Source organism: Diadema setosum, chromosome 14 (genome assembly GCF_964275005.1).
Source record: "Diadema setosum chromosome 14, eeDiaSeto1, whole genome shotgun sequence".
NCBI lineage: Eukaryota > Metazoa > Echinodermata > Echinoidea > Diadematoida > Diadematidae > Diadema > Diadema setosum.
In genome coordinates, this window is record NC_092698.1 from 23,520,207 (window position 1) to 23,536,968 (window position 16,762).

General features: G+C 38.7%; 1 protein-coding gene across 1 annotated transcript in view; it reads left to right on the forward strand.

The window, feature by feature from the left end:
• Positions 1 to 16,762, forward strand: part of LOC140238224 (atrial natriuretic peptide receptor 1-like) — a 39,671-nt gene that overhangs the window by 13,136 nt on the left and 9,773 nt on the right. The window contains exons 4-14 of the mRNA XM_072318160.1: positions 449 to 584; positions 6,001 to 6,095; positions 6,875 to 7,022; positions 8,635 to 8,719; positions 9,288 to 9,399; positions 10,491 to 10,556; positions 11,223 to 11,300; positions 11,831 to 11,935; positions 13,055 to 13,126; positions 13,442 to 13,610; positions 16,151 to 16,300. Of these exons, the coding sequence (XP_072174261.1) occupies positions 449 to 584; positions 6,001 to 6,095; positions 6,875 to 7,022; positions 8,635 to 8,719; positions 9,288 to 9,399; positions 10,491 to 10,556; positions 11,223 to 11,300; positions 11,831 to 11,935; positions 13,055 to 13,126; positions 13,442 to 13,610; positions 16,151 to 16,300 (1,216 nt within the window). The remainder of the gene's footprint in view (positions 1 to 448; positions 585 to 6,000; positions 6,096 to 6,874; positions 7,023 to 8,634; positions 8,720 to 9,287; positions 9,400 to 10,490; positions 10,557 to 11,222; positions 11,301 to 11,830; positions 11,936 to 13,054; positions 13,127 to 13,441; positions 13,611 to 16,150; positions 16,301 to 16,762) is intronic.

Below are 16,762 nucleotides of genomic sequence, written 5' to 3' on the forward strand. Positions count from 1 at the left end.
AAAGAGGAATAGGGAAAGAGTGGCGAGGAAGGCAAGAATGAGTCTTCAGAATACACCGTGGAGCTTATTCATATTAAACTGCAAGTGGCGAGCAACTGATAAGATGAAAATTACATCTTTGACTTTGTCGAAGCAGACAAAATGTTCCGTTCTGTCTCTTTCTTTCTCGAAACTTTCGTCATCAATTTGTTCAATTGTTTTGAATTTTCGCAACATGTCGACGTGCGTGCTATTTCCAGAGGATCCAGCAGAGAACAGTTTGTGATTCTGAATTATAGCGATATCGAATCTGTCAAAATACCTTCCTAATATTTCCTTGATATCTCGCAAAGTCTCACCGATCTGGTTAGTGCTTCGATTTCATTTTCTGTTAACTTTTTTTTTTCAACAGTGTCTTTACCGGTAGACTCATTTTTTCAGCCTTCTTTCGTTTTTCTTCACCAAACAGAATATATTCTTGGCATCGGCCTTCTACGATGTCATGATCCTGTACTCTCTGGCGATAAATGAAACCCTAGCAGACGGTGGCGACGTCTACGATGGCCATTCACTGACGAGAAGAATGTGGAACAGAACTTTCGATGGTAAAGCTTTACTTTCTGCCGTAACCATGGTCACATGCCGCAGTTGGCGATAGGCAGCTTTAGATCTGCGACGCTGACGCTACGACGCGCCTCCTGCGCTGGAAAACGTAAGCTCTACACTATCATACAGATATTCAATGTTTATGAGTGCGATGGTTGCGAATATTGCATGAGCGTGCACCGAATGTAATATTCGAACCGTCGCACGAATGATAAAACATTGAATATTTGTTTTATAACATACGATATAGGCCTGGTCAACACCGACATAATCTAACGTTAATCCTATCTATAGGAGGAGGACTAACAGTTAGGCCCAGGCCTAGATCTGGCTCGTGCGCGTATGCATCAATGCTTAAACATACACAAGTTCAGTGTGTCCTTATAGACTAGTCAATCTAGCCCCCAAATGGCCAAACCCGGAAAAAATTGCAACAGAATTTATTTTTTCACACACATGTTCCACTGATATCCTTAAACAACATACAAAAAATCTAGAGGAATATAGGTGGGGGAACCTGTCTAGAATAGGATCCAAAGAGAATGTGTGTTTTGCCACGTTGTAAGCACAACCACATGCGTTGTTTTCTTGGTGTGTGTTACACAAAGGTGCTCTTTGTATCTAAGCTAACATCTAACCTTCATTTACATCATTACATCAGCATCCAGTGAGATGGCTTCCCTGTCTGTACACTAGTTGTGCATGGTCTTCTTGGAAAGCTGGCAGTTCTCTGATTGCCTTGTCAGTACATAGTCTTAAACAACCTTCAGACATGGATCTTTGTGTGTTGTGCAATGAGTCCTTGACCAATGGACAGTCAACTGTTGTACTGGGAGAAAAGGGGAGCAGTGGTGTCAACAAAGCAGCTGAATTACGGGGGGGGGACAACATTGATGTATGCGCTGGACATTCTGTGCATCAAAAGTGTAGAAGGGACTACACCAACAAAAACATAATCAGTCGTGATCTGAAAGCAAAGCTAGAGGGTAACACCTCAACTAGTGGTCCCACTCTGCGTTCACAGGAGCCGGTGTTCACATTTAGTAAGCACTGCCTACTTTGCGCTCTACCTGTACAGCCTACCGGGAAAAAGAGAGGCCACGATGACACAGTTGTCTTTCCTGTGAGAACGGAAGATTTCCAGGCTACAGTAGAAAGTATATGTAAAGAACGGCAGGACAGCTGGGCTGAAAAAGTTCACAGCAGGATTGAGTTTGCACAAGATCTCCATGCAGCAGATGCGGTCTAGTGGGCAGCATCAATTTCAGAACTGGAAAGCAGATTCCATTAATGTACCAATGTTCAGCTGATGATTCTATGCAGAAACAAGTAGGACGACCTGTAATGTCCCACAGAGAGCATGCCTTTCTGAAAGTTGCTGAATACTTGATAGAGAATGATGAGCATATAACCGTGACTGATCTAGCAGACAAGATGTAGGAGTTTTGCGATGAGCCTTACAGTGTGAAGTACATGAAGCAAAAATTGCAGGAGCATTTTGGTGACCAGATTATCATCACTTCCATCAATGGTAAAGCCAATTTGGTGACATTCACTAGCACAGCATCAGCCATACTGAACAAGTTCTACGAGACTCCAGAGATGACCGATCCTGAGGCTGAAAAGATGAGAATGGTAGCAGCAGCAGCAGAAATGATCAAGAATGACATAAAGCGCACAGAGACATCGAAAGCTGTCTACCCAACACCAGATGATATTTACTCCATGGAAAAGAACAATGCCATTATTCCTGAATCCCTCAGACTCTTACTCAGAAGGATTTTTAGCTAAAAGAACGCAGAGGTGAAGATAGCTCAGTAGGGCAGGCGATTGTGCAGGCAGCCAGACCAAGAGTTATCATTGCTCCCCTTCAGATTGGCCTTGCAGTTCAACTGCATCATCATTTTGCATCAACGTTCTTGATTGACTCCCTGAACAAGCACGGCTTTTGCTCTTCATATTCGGAAGTGAAGAAATTTGAAGGATGTGCAGCAGCTACACAGGGCACAGATATCCCAGGTCTCACTCCTGACCATTTTGTTCAGTATGTGGCAGGCAATGTTGACCACAATGTGAGAACACTGGAGATGCCTTCGAATCTCTTGGTATTCAAGAGAACAAGCATTGACTGCTTTGATGAAGCATACAAGTTGGACCTTCTTTGGAAAGTGGCATGGCCTTTGCGCTCCCCAAGGCCTGGATGGTCCGGCATGATGCAGACTATCAGTCAGGGAGGCTATCCTGGTAAATCATCTGTGACCTTTTTGCCAATGATAGACATGAGTTCAAGTGACATGAGCTGTGTGTACTCAACCCTGAAATTTGTCTGCAAAGAAGCTAAGCGGCAACATGTAACACCAGTTATCACCTTTGACCAGCCCTTATGGTGGAAAGCACAGATGATAATCACCAATGAACCTCCTGACAGTGAGCTGCACTCAGTTGTACTGTGCCTTGGTGGCCTTCACGCAGAGATGAGCTTCCTGGGATGCATTGGTCACATCATGTCATGATTGGGTCTGCGAGAGCTTTTGGAAGTTGTGTATGCACCGAATGCAGTTACTCACATGCTAAGTGGAAAGGCCATTGCTAGGGCAGTGAGAGGACATATGCTTGTAGACTCTGCTCTCAATGCAATGGTGGTAGCCAAGACATTCAACGTACTCCTACCGGAGAGAAGTACCAGTGATCATGTGGGACAACCTGAAGCAGCAGAAGAGTCCACAGAGACTGGAAAAGATGGAGCCACACTGGCTGAAGATCCTGATGATGATGATTTGCCTGCTTTCTTGCATGAGGGTGTTGAAGTGAGTATTCAGGAGATGGAAGTCACCAATGACGTTGATCCCAACAACCATTCTGAATTAGAAGTTGCAGGCATGAGTGAAGACCTTTATGAGGCCATACAAATGTATGACAAGCTCATGGAAGGAGAACTATCTGCAGAAGAAGTGTGCAGTGATGGCCATCTTGAAAGGTTCACAAACGTCTACAAGAAGAAATGGAATCAATGAAACAACGTACAGCACGTCTGTGGATACAATATATGGAGATGATCAATATTCTCCGCTGCTTCATCAGAGCAGAGAGAACTGGAAATTGGAAGCTCCATCTAAATACTCTCCAGGAAATGTTGCCGATACTGGGCTGGACTATCATCAGACTTGGTGATAGAGCAGGTACTCATGAGAACTATGAAGACAACTGGAGGACTAACACGAGGTAGAGGCATGTCTGAGGCCCAGCGTGCACAGTGGCTGCTGTCAATGCCAGCTTGCTCAGAATGTGAATGGTGCTATGCAGGAATTCAAAGGCACAGACCATGTGACAAGTGACCAACATAAAGATATATCTCCAGCCAGACAGTCAAGAGATGATAAAGATTCCAGAAGTCTCTTGGAGTATCTGCAGGCAAGAGATCCCTTTTGCTCAGAGGATTCCTCTCTTCAAAACATTGCAGATATTTGTCATTTGCTACCATTTGTGCATGCCATTGCAGGGTGCGATACTACTTCACACATCTTTGGCATTGGAAAGGGTCTTCCTCTGAAGTAATTGAAAGACTCCAACTTCAAGAAGCAAGCAGAAATCCTCTGCAGCAGTGAGGCTACCAGACAAGAAGTACAGCACGCTGGTGAGGCAGCACTTGTCTGTCTGTATGGCGGCAGTCCTGATGAAGTGCTGAATAGACTGCGATACCGACGATTCTCGGAGAAGGTATCAATTAATAGTTTGAATGTGTTTGGGACACTAATTTCCTCAAGTTACCTATTAAAGAAACCACTAATCCCATTTTAGCACATGCTTGTATTCAGCGGAGGAGCTGAAACATAGGCGAATACACCCATTTTATAATTCCTATGATTTGCAAGCTTTCCCCCACCTCCATTTCTCTAGATTTTTTATATGTTTCTTGCAAGAGGTATGGGAGCTGGAATCTGGAAAGAAAAATTCTGTTGCAATTTTTTCCAGGTCATACCACAGGGTGACTGGACTATTAGATCTATTGCACGGTTGGCCCGCTTGATTTACCGTTCAATAGATGTACAGCACTGCTATTAAGAGTAAGCACACGCGCAGAACAACACTTTCTTCTTCTTTTTTTGTTGCCTATTGATAGGCGCGTCTTAGCATGCACAAACACATACGCATGACATGTATTCATCTTTTCCCTATTAGCATTGGAGTACTGGGTAAAGATGCACCATGAGTAAAGAGCTGGATGTTTTTTTCCCCCTGCCTCTAGCTTTTCAGCTCTTCTTTCTATATTTTCTCTTTCTACCTGTCCAATGCAGCCGGCAAGCTTTTTATTTCTAATGCATTTTGTCAATGTGTCTTATTCAGTCGTCCATCCACAGATGGACATACGATAAAATCCATCTGTGGTGTTATACAAACTCCTTCTCGCTTTATATACATACATGAGTGTGGTGTTATTCTTGTCAGTGGCGCTGTCTTTAGAAATACTCATTTATGCGCGTACGTCTTCCTTGTTATCTTCTCGACAAGCAGTGACCTTCGGTGAAGAAGTATACATTGTGAAGTTTTCCTCGTGCCCTAACGGTCCTCGAAGGGTGCGTATTTGTGAAATGAAATTAAGTGCAGGTTATACTGGTTTCCTTTCTTTTTTCTAATCATCTTTGCTCACCCTGACTATATATATGGCAGCTATATGTATAACAGTGATGGCTGTATGGGTATAGCAGTCCCACTGCACCACGTTGTGATGCTCCGAGCGCTTTATATTTAAAAAAAAAAAAAGAGCACAGTGGGCATATAGTAAAGCGGAATCTCATGAAGATTCTAGACACATTAAGGGAGACCTCCGGATGATTTTCAGATTTTTACATTTGAACAACTATAAATTAGTTATACTGAGGACAGAGTTTCAGAATTTATGATCATTGGGATGAAGAATGAAGAAAATTTTGAAATTTATAACAAATTGCAATGAACAAGGATGATGACATGGCAGGGTTACCATAAGAATGCATGAGTTGGGGCTCAAAGAAGCAGAACAAAAGAAGAAGGCATGCATAGATTTTACACAGGTGAATTTGCAAGCAAGTGGTATTGTAATGAAATTACACTGCTACATTTCTGAAATGTGTGAGCCTCTATGTCATCATCCTTGCTCAGTGTAATTTGTTTATTAAGGTTTTTCAAAGTATTGTTTCTCTGCTCAAGAACCACAATAAATGCCACAGATCTATACAGGGAGCTGTTGATTTATGTCCATCATGATGTGAAATTAAGAAAATTGTCTGGAATGCCCCTTTAAGACTTTGACAAAAAAGAAACCCACTCACACATTGTCTCACAATAGATAGATGCACGAAATAACTTTGGATGTGTCTGTGTGTATGTATGTGTGTGTTTGTATGTGTCTATCTATTGTACCCTCCGACCACACAGGATTGTATGGGAAGGTGACCATCAACGAGAACGGAGACCGCGACTCAGAGTTCTCTCTGTGGGATATGACTGATACGGAGAATGGTACTTTTGAGGTAGGCATCGCCTCTTTCACGCGATAAGCAGCTTACGTTACACCAAGGAGCTTCACACACCCACGCACAGGCACACACAAACATACAATTCCTTGCTTAGAATGTATATTTGTATCGATATTTATCATCTACGTGAGCCATATATGACGCATCCTTTCCTTCTAATACTTCGGTGGGCTGGGTTGTAGTCACCTCCCTCATGTGCTCACACACTAACATTAACACTAACTCTTAAATAGAATAATAGCAAAAATGACAACAATAGCCATGTGACGCTACGATGGATCCGCCCGGAAATATTACAAAATGAGTAACTTTCTTAAAAGATTAACGGACGCATTGTATGTAGATTCCTAAATGTTAAATTTCAAGGAATATTATAAGTTCACTCTATACAAAGTTAACAACCTGTCGGCACAACCATCTTCCTAAACTCATATAAAGACACACAGACATACACACATAATGAGTTTGTGTATGTGTATGTTTTTAATGTATTTGACATATTCATTGTATCAGGGGCGTTAGTGCTCAACTTACAGTGAGAATTTTACCATCCACTCTCTCTCTCTCTCTCTCTCTAAAAAAAAAAAAGAAAATAAAATGCAATTCCGCTTGAGTAAGACAGGACCATTTTCCCTATTTGTTTGAATGGCATTCTGTTGAATTTAGATACAGTTATCACTATCAGCAGACTCTCCTTATTACTGTACATAGAAATATGTCTCATGAATATCATTTTGTTTGTGTGTATGTGTGTGTGTCTTTAAATCACCGAGGTTGTTGGCAACTTCTACCTGACATCAGGGGGGCTACGCTACACCCCTGTGCCAGGGAAGGAGATCAAGTGGCCTTCCGGAGCCACGGGACCGCCCCCTGATAGACCGTTTTGTGGATTTTTCAACGAAAATCCTGCATCTCCAAGTGGTAAGATTGGCATCATTGTCTTTCAGTCTGTTCTTTTTACTCCACCTATAATAAAAATCTGGTAATAGTACGTTGGTGTTGGTGAAATAGCGCTCGGGCCATGCAACAACCTATGAAAATCGAGGTAGACTTAGCTTTTTATCTAGACAATCAATTACAATTCTTACACTGGAAAACGGTGAGTTAATCATCCCCACATCGTGATCATCTGTTTAAATGGAAAATATTGTTTTTCACATTTTCAAAATAAAAAGGGAGAGAAAGAGAGAGAGGGCGGAGAATATCCAGTGGCCTTTCAAGTTTACACCTGGTGTCTGCAACACATACGACACATCCTCGTTCAAAATTAATGATTGCGATGGCCGTGTTGGACAAGTCCAATTTACGATTTATTTATTTTTTTTTATTTTTTTTATTTAAGATTGTGACATAACAAAGACACGCTTGAATTGATTCAAGCGATGACAAAGATACCCGTCAATAACCGGTTTGTCCACGTCACTACAATGAACTGAAAACAACGGAAGGGCAAACATTGGGCGGTTCCCAAGAAGGCCATAGATTTCTCTTTGATATATCTGTCCTCCGGGATATTCGAGTGGTTCTAGGAGCAGCTCCTTTCCCACCGTCATCCACTTTTAGTGGTTTCCCTCAAAGCTGCCGATACAATCTCAGGCTACGTCATGCAATTATGTGGAATTATGTAAAATACGTTTTGTAAATCAAATGTATTTAGATGTGTTTTTATAGGTGCAGCTGTACGTAATTGTATTATACATTTTTTGTAATGTTACTCTTTGTATTTGTATTTACTTCATGACATTTCACCTTCTTGTACAAACCGTTTTGCTGTTTTGCAATACTTTTGTATTATTGGCATATGGAAACAAATAATCAAATGAAATGAAATCATAGCTGAATTTCTTTCAATATGCTATATTATAATATTTAATATATGTATATGTATGGATATATATATATATATATATATGTATATACAGTGCACTCCCGTTATAACGAACACGGTTATAACGAAATTCCGGTTACAACGAAATAAAATTTAGGGCCGCAACATTATCAACTCTATGTATTTTTATTGTTTATTCATTCGGTTATAACGAAATTTCGTTATAACGAAAGAAAACTGCCGGTCCGAGGACTTCGTTATAACGGGAGTCCACTGTATATATATATATATATATATATATATATATATATATATATATATATATATATATATAAGGTGAAGTGGGCTCGGCTTCGTACGTGATGGGTGCTGCAAGTTCTTAAACAAGCCCTTAGAAAGACCTGTCACGAGGTCGAAAGCTTGGGATAATGAAGGGCAAAGTGAACACACTGTTAAGTCTGCCAGCAGCATTCTCTGTCACAACTTTATATATATATATATATATATATATATATATATATATATATATTATGTATATATATATATATATATATATATATATATATATATATATATATATTTGTGTGTATATATATATATATATTTATATATAGTTTTAAAATAAGCTCAAGATGAATTTGTCAGAAAATTTTCACTAAGGATTAAATCAAAGTTTTTGTATTTCGGTTATTTCTGAATTCCAAGGTAAGCTCTCTACTCTTGCTGTAGCAGGAATCACCTGTGCGCTTATTGTCATGTTCGGTACGGTGATCGCTTTTCTTGTTTACAGGTAAGGTTTAGGAAACTCATCGTAATATTGAAATTGGATCTATCAAACACTCAAGGGACACCATCAACTCTCCAACATACGCGCGCGCGCGCACACACCCACAAACACACACACACCCACATTTCGTGAGCTGCCAATATGTTTACAGTCTCTATAGACATATGCTAGAGATCAAATCAAAATATGTACACTCTAATATTAGATGTGATAATTACCTAAAATGGCATAAAAGTGCATGTTTTTTGAAATATATATATATATATATATATATATATATATATATGGAAAGATAGATATTTTACAAACACACAATCATGACATTTTACAATAATGTATATAGAACCATGTATTTCATTCATGAGAAAGACTGAATTTTTAAATATTATGCTCCTTTTCCATTACATGTATTTGTGGTAAAAAGAATTTTCTGTCATTCATATTTTTACGATACACTTCAAAATAAACATGGACAAACTTTACGAAAGACGCGAGAATGGATATATCTTTGTGATTCACTATCTACGAATATATATTATATATTTTTCAATATTTTGCTCCTTGCAACAAGGAAAATGCGACTTGACTCCGAGATGATGCGAATGTCGTGGAAAATATCATGGGAGGAGTTATTATTTCCCGAAGAAACTAAATCAGGGCACTCCAAATTCTCCGGGTCATTTGTGAGTATACGCCTATTTTTTTTCTTTTCTTTTAAAATCAATCTCTGTTTTGCTCAGGAAATGATGAAAATCATTAAAGGTTCGTGCAAGTCCTGGAAATTGTTGACATCAGTTACAATGTTTTGCCTTGTATGATGTTGCCAACAAATGATGATAATGATAATGAAAGAAAAACCACACCTGGTGCAGAGATAGTGACTCGTTTCGTTTTTTGTTTTCTTGTTGTTGTTTTTTATTCTTGCCACATCTTGTCATGTCCTCGCAATCAATATCACCTTTTGCCATTTCAGAAAGAAAAAAAAAGGGTGGTAATGAAGTCCTACTTTTTATCAGAGGGCGCTGGTATTGAAATTGGATTGAGAGAAAGCGTCTTGCTCTTCAATGTCTGTGGACACGGCATTGGAAAAGCAATTGATTAGCTTCGCGCGTTTTGCTGCCGGCGCTGCTGTTGCTATGACCAATGTCGTCATTCTGATAATGATCAGTCCTGTGTTAAATTCTTTACGTTTTTCCCCTACTATGTTTCCTTCTATATCGCCTCTATTTACATCTTCTCTCTCTCTCTTTCTCTCTCCCTCTCTTTTTCCACGCCCTCTCTTTGTCTTGCATTTGTATAATAGAGATTAACAGACATTTTACTTTGCATTTCCGTTGGATATAGCACTTAACTTCCATTAAAAAAAAAAAAATAGATCACGTGAATCATGGTCAAGGTATGTGGTTGTTGGCAGATAGTAGTTAACGGAAGTGTATGCACTATTTGTGCTGTTTATTCTTGTAGCAGCTTTAGACCGCCTTCCGTATCGTGACACCCATCTTTCTGATTTAGTTTTCTTTACACACAGTCAGACATATAGGACAAATATTTGAAATGTGCTCTTAAACTTTAGGATATAAGCACACTTTATTTCTGCTCACTGATGTAATGTATTGTCATGATACAGGGTGTTGGGATATGCATATAACATGTATAAAGTCGATTTGGAATATAAGTCTTAACGTACTATTTGTGTATGTATAGAATAAAGATACAAATCTATATATTCATATTTAATTGCAATGGTAACTTAAAAACTTTTTCCCCAACTCAGATTTCATCGATTGCAAATGGATCAACCAACCATCATCAAGTTTTTGCAACAGTGGCAAATTTTAAGGTATGCGCCAGTACCCAACAATGCTGAATTACTGCGAATATGTAGCTTTGAATACTTCATATTATTCGCTCAATTTGTGCTTCTTTGTGTGTTGTGTGTATTCATGTCGTTTCTATATGTATATATACATATATATATATATACATAATATATACATATATATATATATATATATATATATATATATGAATATATACTATATATCAATATATATACACCTGCATATATTGATATATATGTATATATATATATATGTGTGTGTGTGTGTGTGTGTGTGTGTGTGTAAATACTTATTTATTCATTTATATTTCATTTTTCTCATAACTGAAATTAGCAGGGTATTCAACAAACACACGAACGAACAAGCCGGGAAGTCTATTTGTGCTCAACGAGTACTACGGACAGGCTAAATAAGTCTTCATACTCGCACACACACACACACACACACACACACACACAAGGCGCGTGATAAGAAGGGGAAGGACGTACAAATGAGTTACGCACATTGTAAGTCGTCCCTTCATGAATTGAACATGCTCTTCTCGAGTGCCTCTGTTATTTCGACAGTATTCTATTTGTTCATTGGTTTGTTTGTTTGTTTGTTCGTTTGTTTGTTTGGGTTTTTTTCTGGGGTTATCGCTTTATGTGGTGTCAATTTTTCCATAGGGAAGGTTGGTTGTTGTGAGAAAATTCGAAACGTCACGAGTGGAGCTTACGCGTCAATTGCTCAAAGAGCTAAACACGGTAAGAATAATATCCATCTGCAATATTCCTTTACCTTTACCATGTAATTTTAAAATAGAGTAACTCATGGTGAACCAGAAACTGAGCTGCTATTAGATGTTAACCCCCGTCCTCGGAAAAAAAAGGAGATTACAGTATAGATTTAGTTAGACGTAGCTACACATTTCCTCCCTCTATCGCTCTTCACACACAGACAGTCAGATTTTTTTTTTGATTGATTTCTTCCTGTTGATTTGATTTCTTCAATTTGATTTCTTCAATTGATTTCTTCCTGTAAAAAGTAGAGCAATTTAAATTTGCCACGTATTCTGGAGAGCAGTCTGTCACACCATAAAGTACATTCATGCATAATAGTGAAATAGGAAAAAACCCCACATACATGCACGTGAAATGTTTTATACCTTCCAACAGAAATCTATCTATCTATCTATAATCTATCTATCTATCTATCTATCTATCTATCTATCTATCTATCTGTCGCTATCTATCTACATGGTCTATTCATCTCTTTCTGTTGTATAACTACACAGATGCGCCAGGTGGAGCACAGTAATTTGGTGCGCTTTGTTGGCGCCTGCGTCACGCCTCCAAATGTTTGCGTCGTGTCCGAGTATTGTCCAAAAGGAAGTCTTCAGGTATAGTTCATTCTGTTTCCATGGCAACAGATCCTTTCTAACGAATCATCTCTACGTTCAATGTAGTAATCTAGTGAAAAAGAAAAAAGACAAGGTTACAAAATATTTTCCTCTCTCTGTCTCTTTTTCCAAGGAAGCGGTGTGGGAATTAATGCGTGGATACATAAAAAAAAAATGACGTACATTTGAAAGAACAATTACATAGAATGGCAATCATATCCCTCGCTGATAAACATGATAACGTTTGATGTAGAATATGCATTAATTGTTCAAATTTATGTATTGGTTACGTATCTATATGCAAGTGTTTTCCTACATGATCACTATTGGAAGGTATAATGTAATCCATTTTAACATGATAATATTATGCACTCCCATGGCATGGCGTTGAAAAAAAAAAAAAAAAAAAAAAACCAACAACTCAGATTAAAATATGTCAGTTTCCCCTATCACGATGTGTCTTATCAACTTTTTCATTGCAGGACAACATGAGATACACTAGTACCTTGCAGAGTAGGTCTCTTTATCGAAGTACAGTATGTCCCCCCAAAAAATTACAATCACATTTTCGTATTGATAACATCCAATATGATTAAATTGTCTAAATGCTACTTCAGGGTCTTAAAATATAACATTTTAGCTCTATTTCGCAGAAATCCCCATTTGATTTGGTTAAGCGGTCACAGAGAAATGTGGATTGTTGAAAAGCATGTCATGAGTCTGATTCTTCCAAGTTTAGCACTTCGATGATCATGTGTGTGAATACAACAGACAGAACTTGGAGGGAAGAGATTCCCGACATCCTCTACAAAATTCTTCATTTCTCTTTGACCATTGAAGCAAATCGAATGGGGTTTTCTGTAAGATGTGGGTAATGAGTTACAGCTTCATACCCTGAATTTATATTTAGATTGATTCAATATTTTTAAAGATATCATTGCGGAGGGTCCCGTTGTAATTTTTTTTGGGGGGTACACACGGTAGATTACAATATTTTATTTTTTTTAGACATCTGGCTGACCACCACGTCAAAGATGTATGGATATTTAGAATGATATCTTCAGCTATTATCAGTCGACTTTAACATCAAGTTTTGTGTCATCACTTTATTACCAACAGGATATTCTCGAAAACGACGCATTGAAGCTAGACAATTTGTTCAAGTACTCGTTGATTACAGATGTTATAAGGGTAAGATTATACGAGTTGACATTTGTAATACTGTAGCATAAAGCGCTTTGTATGATAACAAATGCTTGATAAATACGAATTGCACTCTTTCTGGGCCCAAATACGTACAACAAATACGTACAAATTTGTATCATGTATCTTTATGGAAATCAATAGACAATTGAATCAATTGCATCAACATTGTGCTTCTGGCATTTGGCTTTGATTTTTTTTTTCACTCGGAAACAAGAACTTCACAACTTAAAACGAAAATGTCGGATATCTTGGCTACTATATATTACGATGTGCGTTATTTTCATCCTTATTATCACGAAGGGCCTACACTTTCTACACAATTGTGATATCGGAGTTCACGGACGTCTGACGTCATCAAACTGCGTGGTCGACAGCCGCTTCGTCCTGAAGCTCACCGACTTCGGCCTTCGGGAATTCAGGGAACTGGAAAAAAGTGACCGCGACCCAGCTGATTCAAAGCACTTACAAAGTAAAGACCGCCCTCAGTCCACATTGTTACGTCTTCCCTCCGCTCCCACACAAACTTGTCCAGAGCCTGAAACAGTCAGTATGAAGAAACAGAAGCCCATACATAAACACAAAATTGACACTGACGAAGTGAGATTACGAAGAGATAATTCTGGGTCGCTTAAGAACAGCAACGACAACCACAATATAATTTTTAAAAAAAAGATAAACAGGGGTAAACATGACAAACGAAATGCTTCATCGCACATGAAACGGTTTCTTGTGTGTGTGTGTGTGTGTGATTGTGTGTGTTTTGGCTTTTTAGGTTTTCTTTTTGCATCGTTCTACGATCTATACCTAGTAGATTATTTCGCCACAGAAGTCCATTCAGATTTGATGTTGATGGCGCCATGTTCATCATGCGCGAATAGTGTCTTGCGTTTGTATGATAGTTTCTTTCCTGAATAAAACGGACATTGCTGGTGTAGAAATGTTAACGGACTGTGTCGGATGTATCATTCTGGGAAATCCTGTTCTGCCAGATATGCATTCATTTCTCTTTATACTGCACTGTCCTAATGTCATCGATGTGACGAAATTATACTGATAGTGTTCTGACAAGATCAGCGGGAGATGGTGTGTGATTGAAACGGCAATATTCTGGAAAAAAAAACTACAATGTTTTTGATTAGAATACTATGAAGTCAATTTTGTTGTTGTTGTTGTTTTACATCATTCTCCGAATGTGATTCTGCTAGAGTTTGAGGGACTGTTTTCCTCACCCAACCTGGGCTTTAAAACTATAGTAACATACTCGCTATGTGAATGGTGCTTTACATATCATATTTGTCTCTGGGTTTTTTTTAACTTAAAATACAATTATGAGTTGGAAGTGACTAAGTGAGAACGTCCAATACAATGGTAGTGTTGTCATAATTTTCTCTTCGTATATTTAGCTTTCAACTGTTAACAGTCCTTCAAAATGTTAAGATTTCATTTTCACAAACACCTGCCCCTTTGGATGGTCCTTCGCCGAGGATGAAAACAATACACGTAATTTTTGATACAGATCTGACATGTTCGATTAACTCAGAATTCACCATTATCTTTTCCATCGTAAGACAAACGAAAGGAAAATTTCGAAACGGATCTAAGACTTTTGCCAGGAGTCCTAGATGTTAAAGATAATAAAAAGTTTTGGTACCTCAAAAGTTTCCCTGAATTTCCTTGTCTTAGTTTGTGTTTCAGGTTAAATACCTTTCATATAACTAACACTGTGAGACTTACTCGCTCCAAAGTTCTCTGATGTCTTAGTAATCATGCAATTAACTGCGACCAGCAGCCCCATACGCATGAAAGTATTGAAAACAGGCTTCGGGCAACGTTTGGTTCTGCCAATAGTCCTTTTCTGTTCGAATTGATGACTGAATGTGACTCGGTCGAGAGGACCTTGGGAGAGCTACATACACTGAATACTACAGCCAGTGCATGCGAACACATCACATGCGCACAAATTTCAAATCCATGAACGGATAAGATGTTTGTGTGCGCATGCGCAGGCCGTAGTATTCAGTGTATGTAGCTCTCCCAAGGTCCTCTCGACCGAGTCACATTCAATCAGTCATCAATTTGAACAGAAAGGGACTACTGGCAGAACCAAACGTTGTCCGAAGCCTGTTTTCAATACATCAACTAATTGGTAATTCTTCAAATTGAAGAAATTTTTGGATTTTAAGTTGACATTTACCCGCGATACTAAATCTGTCATGATCCTGAATGCTACCAATGCGAAGCCCCATTACGCAATGCGTATGGGGCTGCTGGTCGCAGTTATAGCTATGCGTATGGGGCTGCACGCTGCTGGTCGCAGTTGTCAATGCAATAATGGTTTCGTACAATACTGCCTCGCCGCCGTACGGCGGCGGCTCTGGTACGAAACCATTATTGCATGATTACTAAGACATGAGAGCACTTTGGGGCGAGTAAGTCTCACAGACAACGTACTTTAACCTGAAACACAAACTAAGACAAGGAAATTCAGGGAAACTTTTGAGGTACCAAAACTTCAAATTATCTTTAAGCTCCCTCCCCCTCCTCCTTAAAGGCATAATTTACCATTTGCAGATGAAACAAAAACCCAGCATTAGTGCTTTAAAATAGTTCTAAAATGTGAGTTAGGGATAGAAACAACCACTGTCAAAATTTTAGTTCGTATAATCGATGTTAAGTGTTGTTAAATACACAAAATGTGAACAATAGTTATAATAAAAATGTTTCCAGACTAAACCGTATACAGTTACGGTTTATTGAGAAAAACCCCGATATCTCCTTATATTTTAGGTTTTATTGCAAATATTTCATATGGTAGGATGTTTTATGATACAACAGACCCACACATATGCATCAAATGTGATATCTTGAACATTTTTGAAATCACTGCTCCCAAAGGTAAACTGAACCTTTAATGTGTGTGCACGCGCACACCTAGATACGAACCCCACCCATCCGAAAAAAAAAAAGAGAACATTTTGCCAACTATGTTATTAATTTTATCATGAACAGAAATGTTGTGGCAGTCTCCGGAACAACTTCGTCACCCTGGAATGACACCGACTCGAGAGGGAGACATTTACAGTGTCGGTATCATTATGCAGGAGATACTGAGCAGAGGGCGCCCTTTCGAAGGAGAAAGAAATAACATGGAATTTGACGGTAAGAAGGCCATCAGTCATACAATGGTTTGTTTTGTTTGTTTTATTTATTTCAATACGGGTTAAAGAAAACACGGTATAAAAAAATGGTACTGACAATAAAATGAAATAACATCTTCCACAAATTTTGGAAACTGCTTTGAAACTTGTGTTGTAAGTGGATGAGATCAAAATGGTAATAGTGCATTATGGTACGGCTACGATGATGCTAAGATATTGGAAACGGGTGCAATTCGCTGTCATGAGAAACAATGCAGTGATATCGGATTGTAGTAGCTGCTGGTCTTTCATCAAGATCTACACTACTTCCGCTCTAGATCTAAACTACTAACTGAAGAACTCTTTCATAGCACGGATCAAATGTCGACAACTCACAGTGATTTATGTATTACTTTCACACACACACCACTTACATTGTACGTGTTTTCTACTTGTCTTCTGCTTGTTCTCGAATAAGCATGCT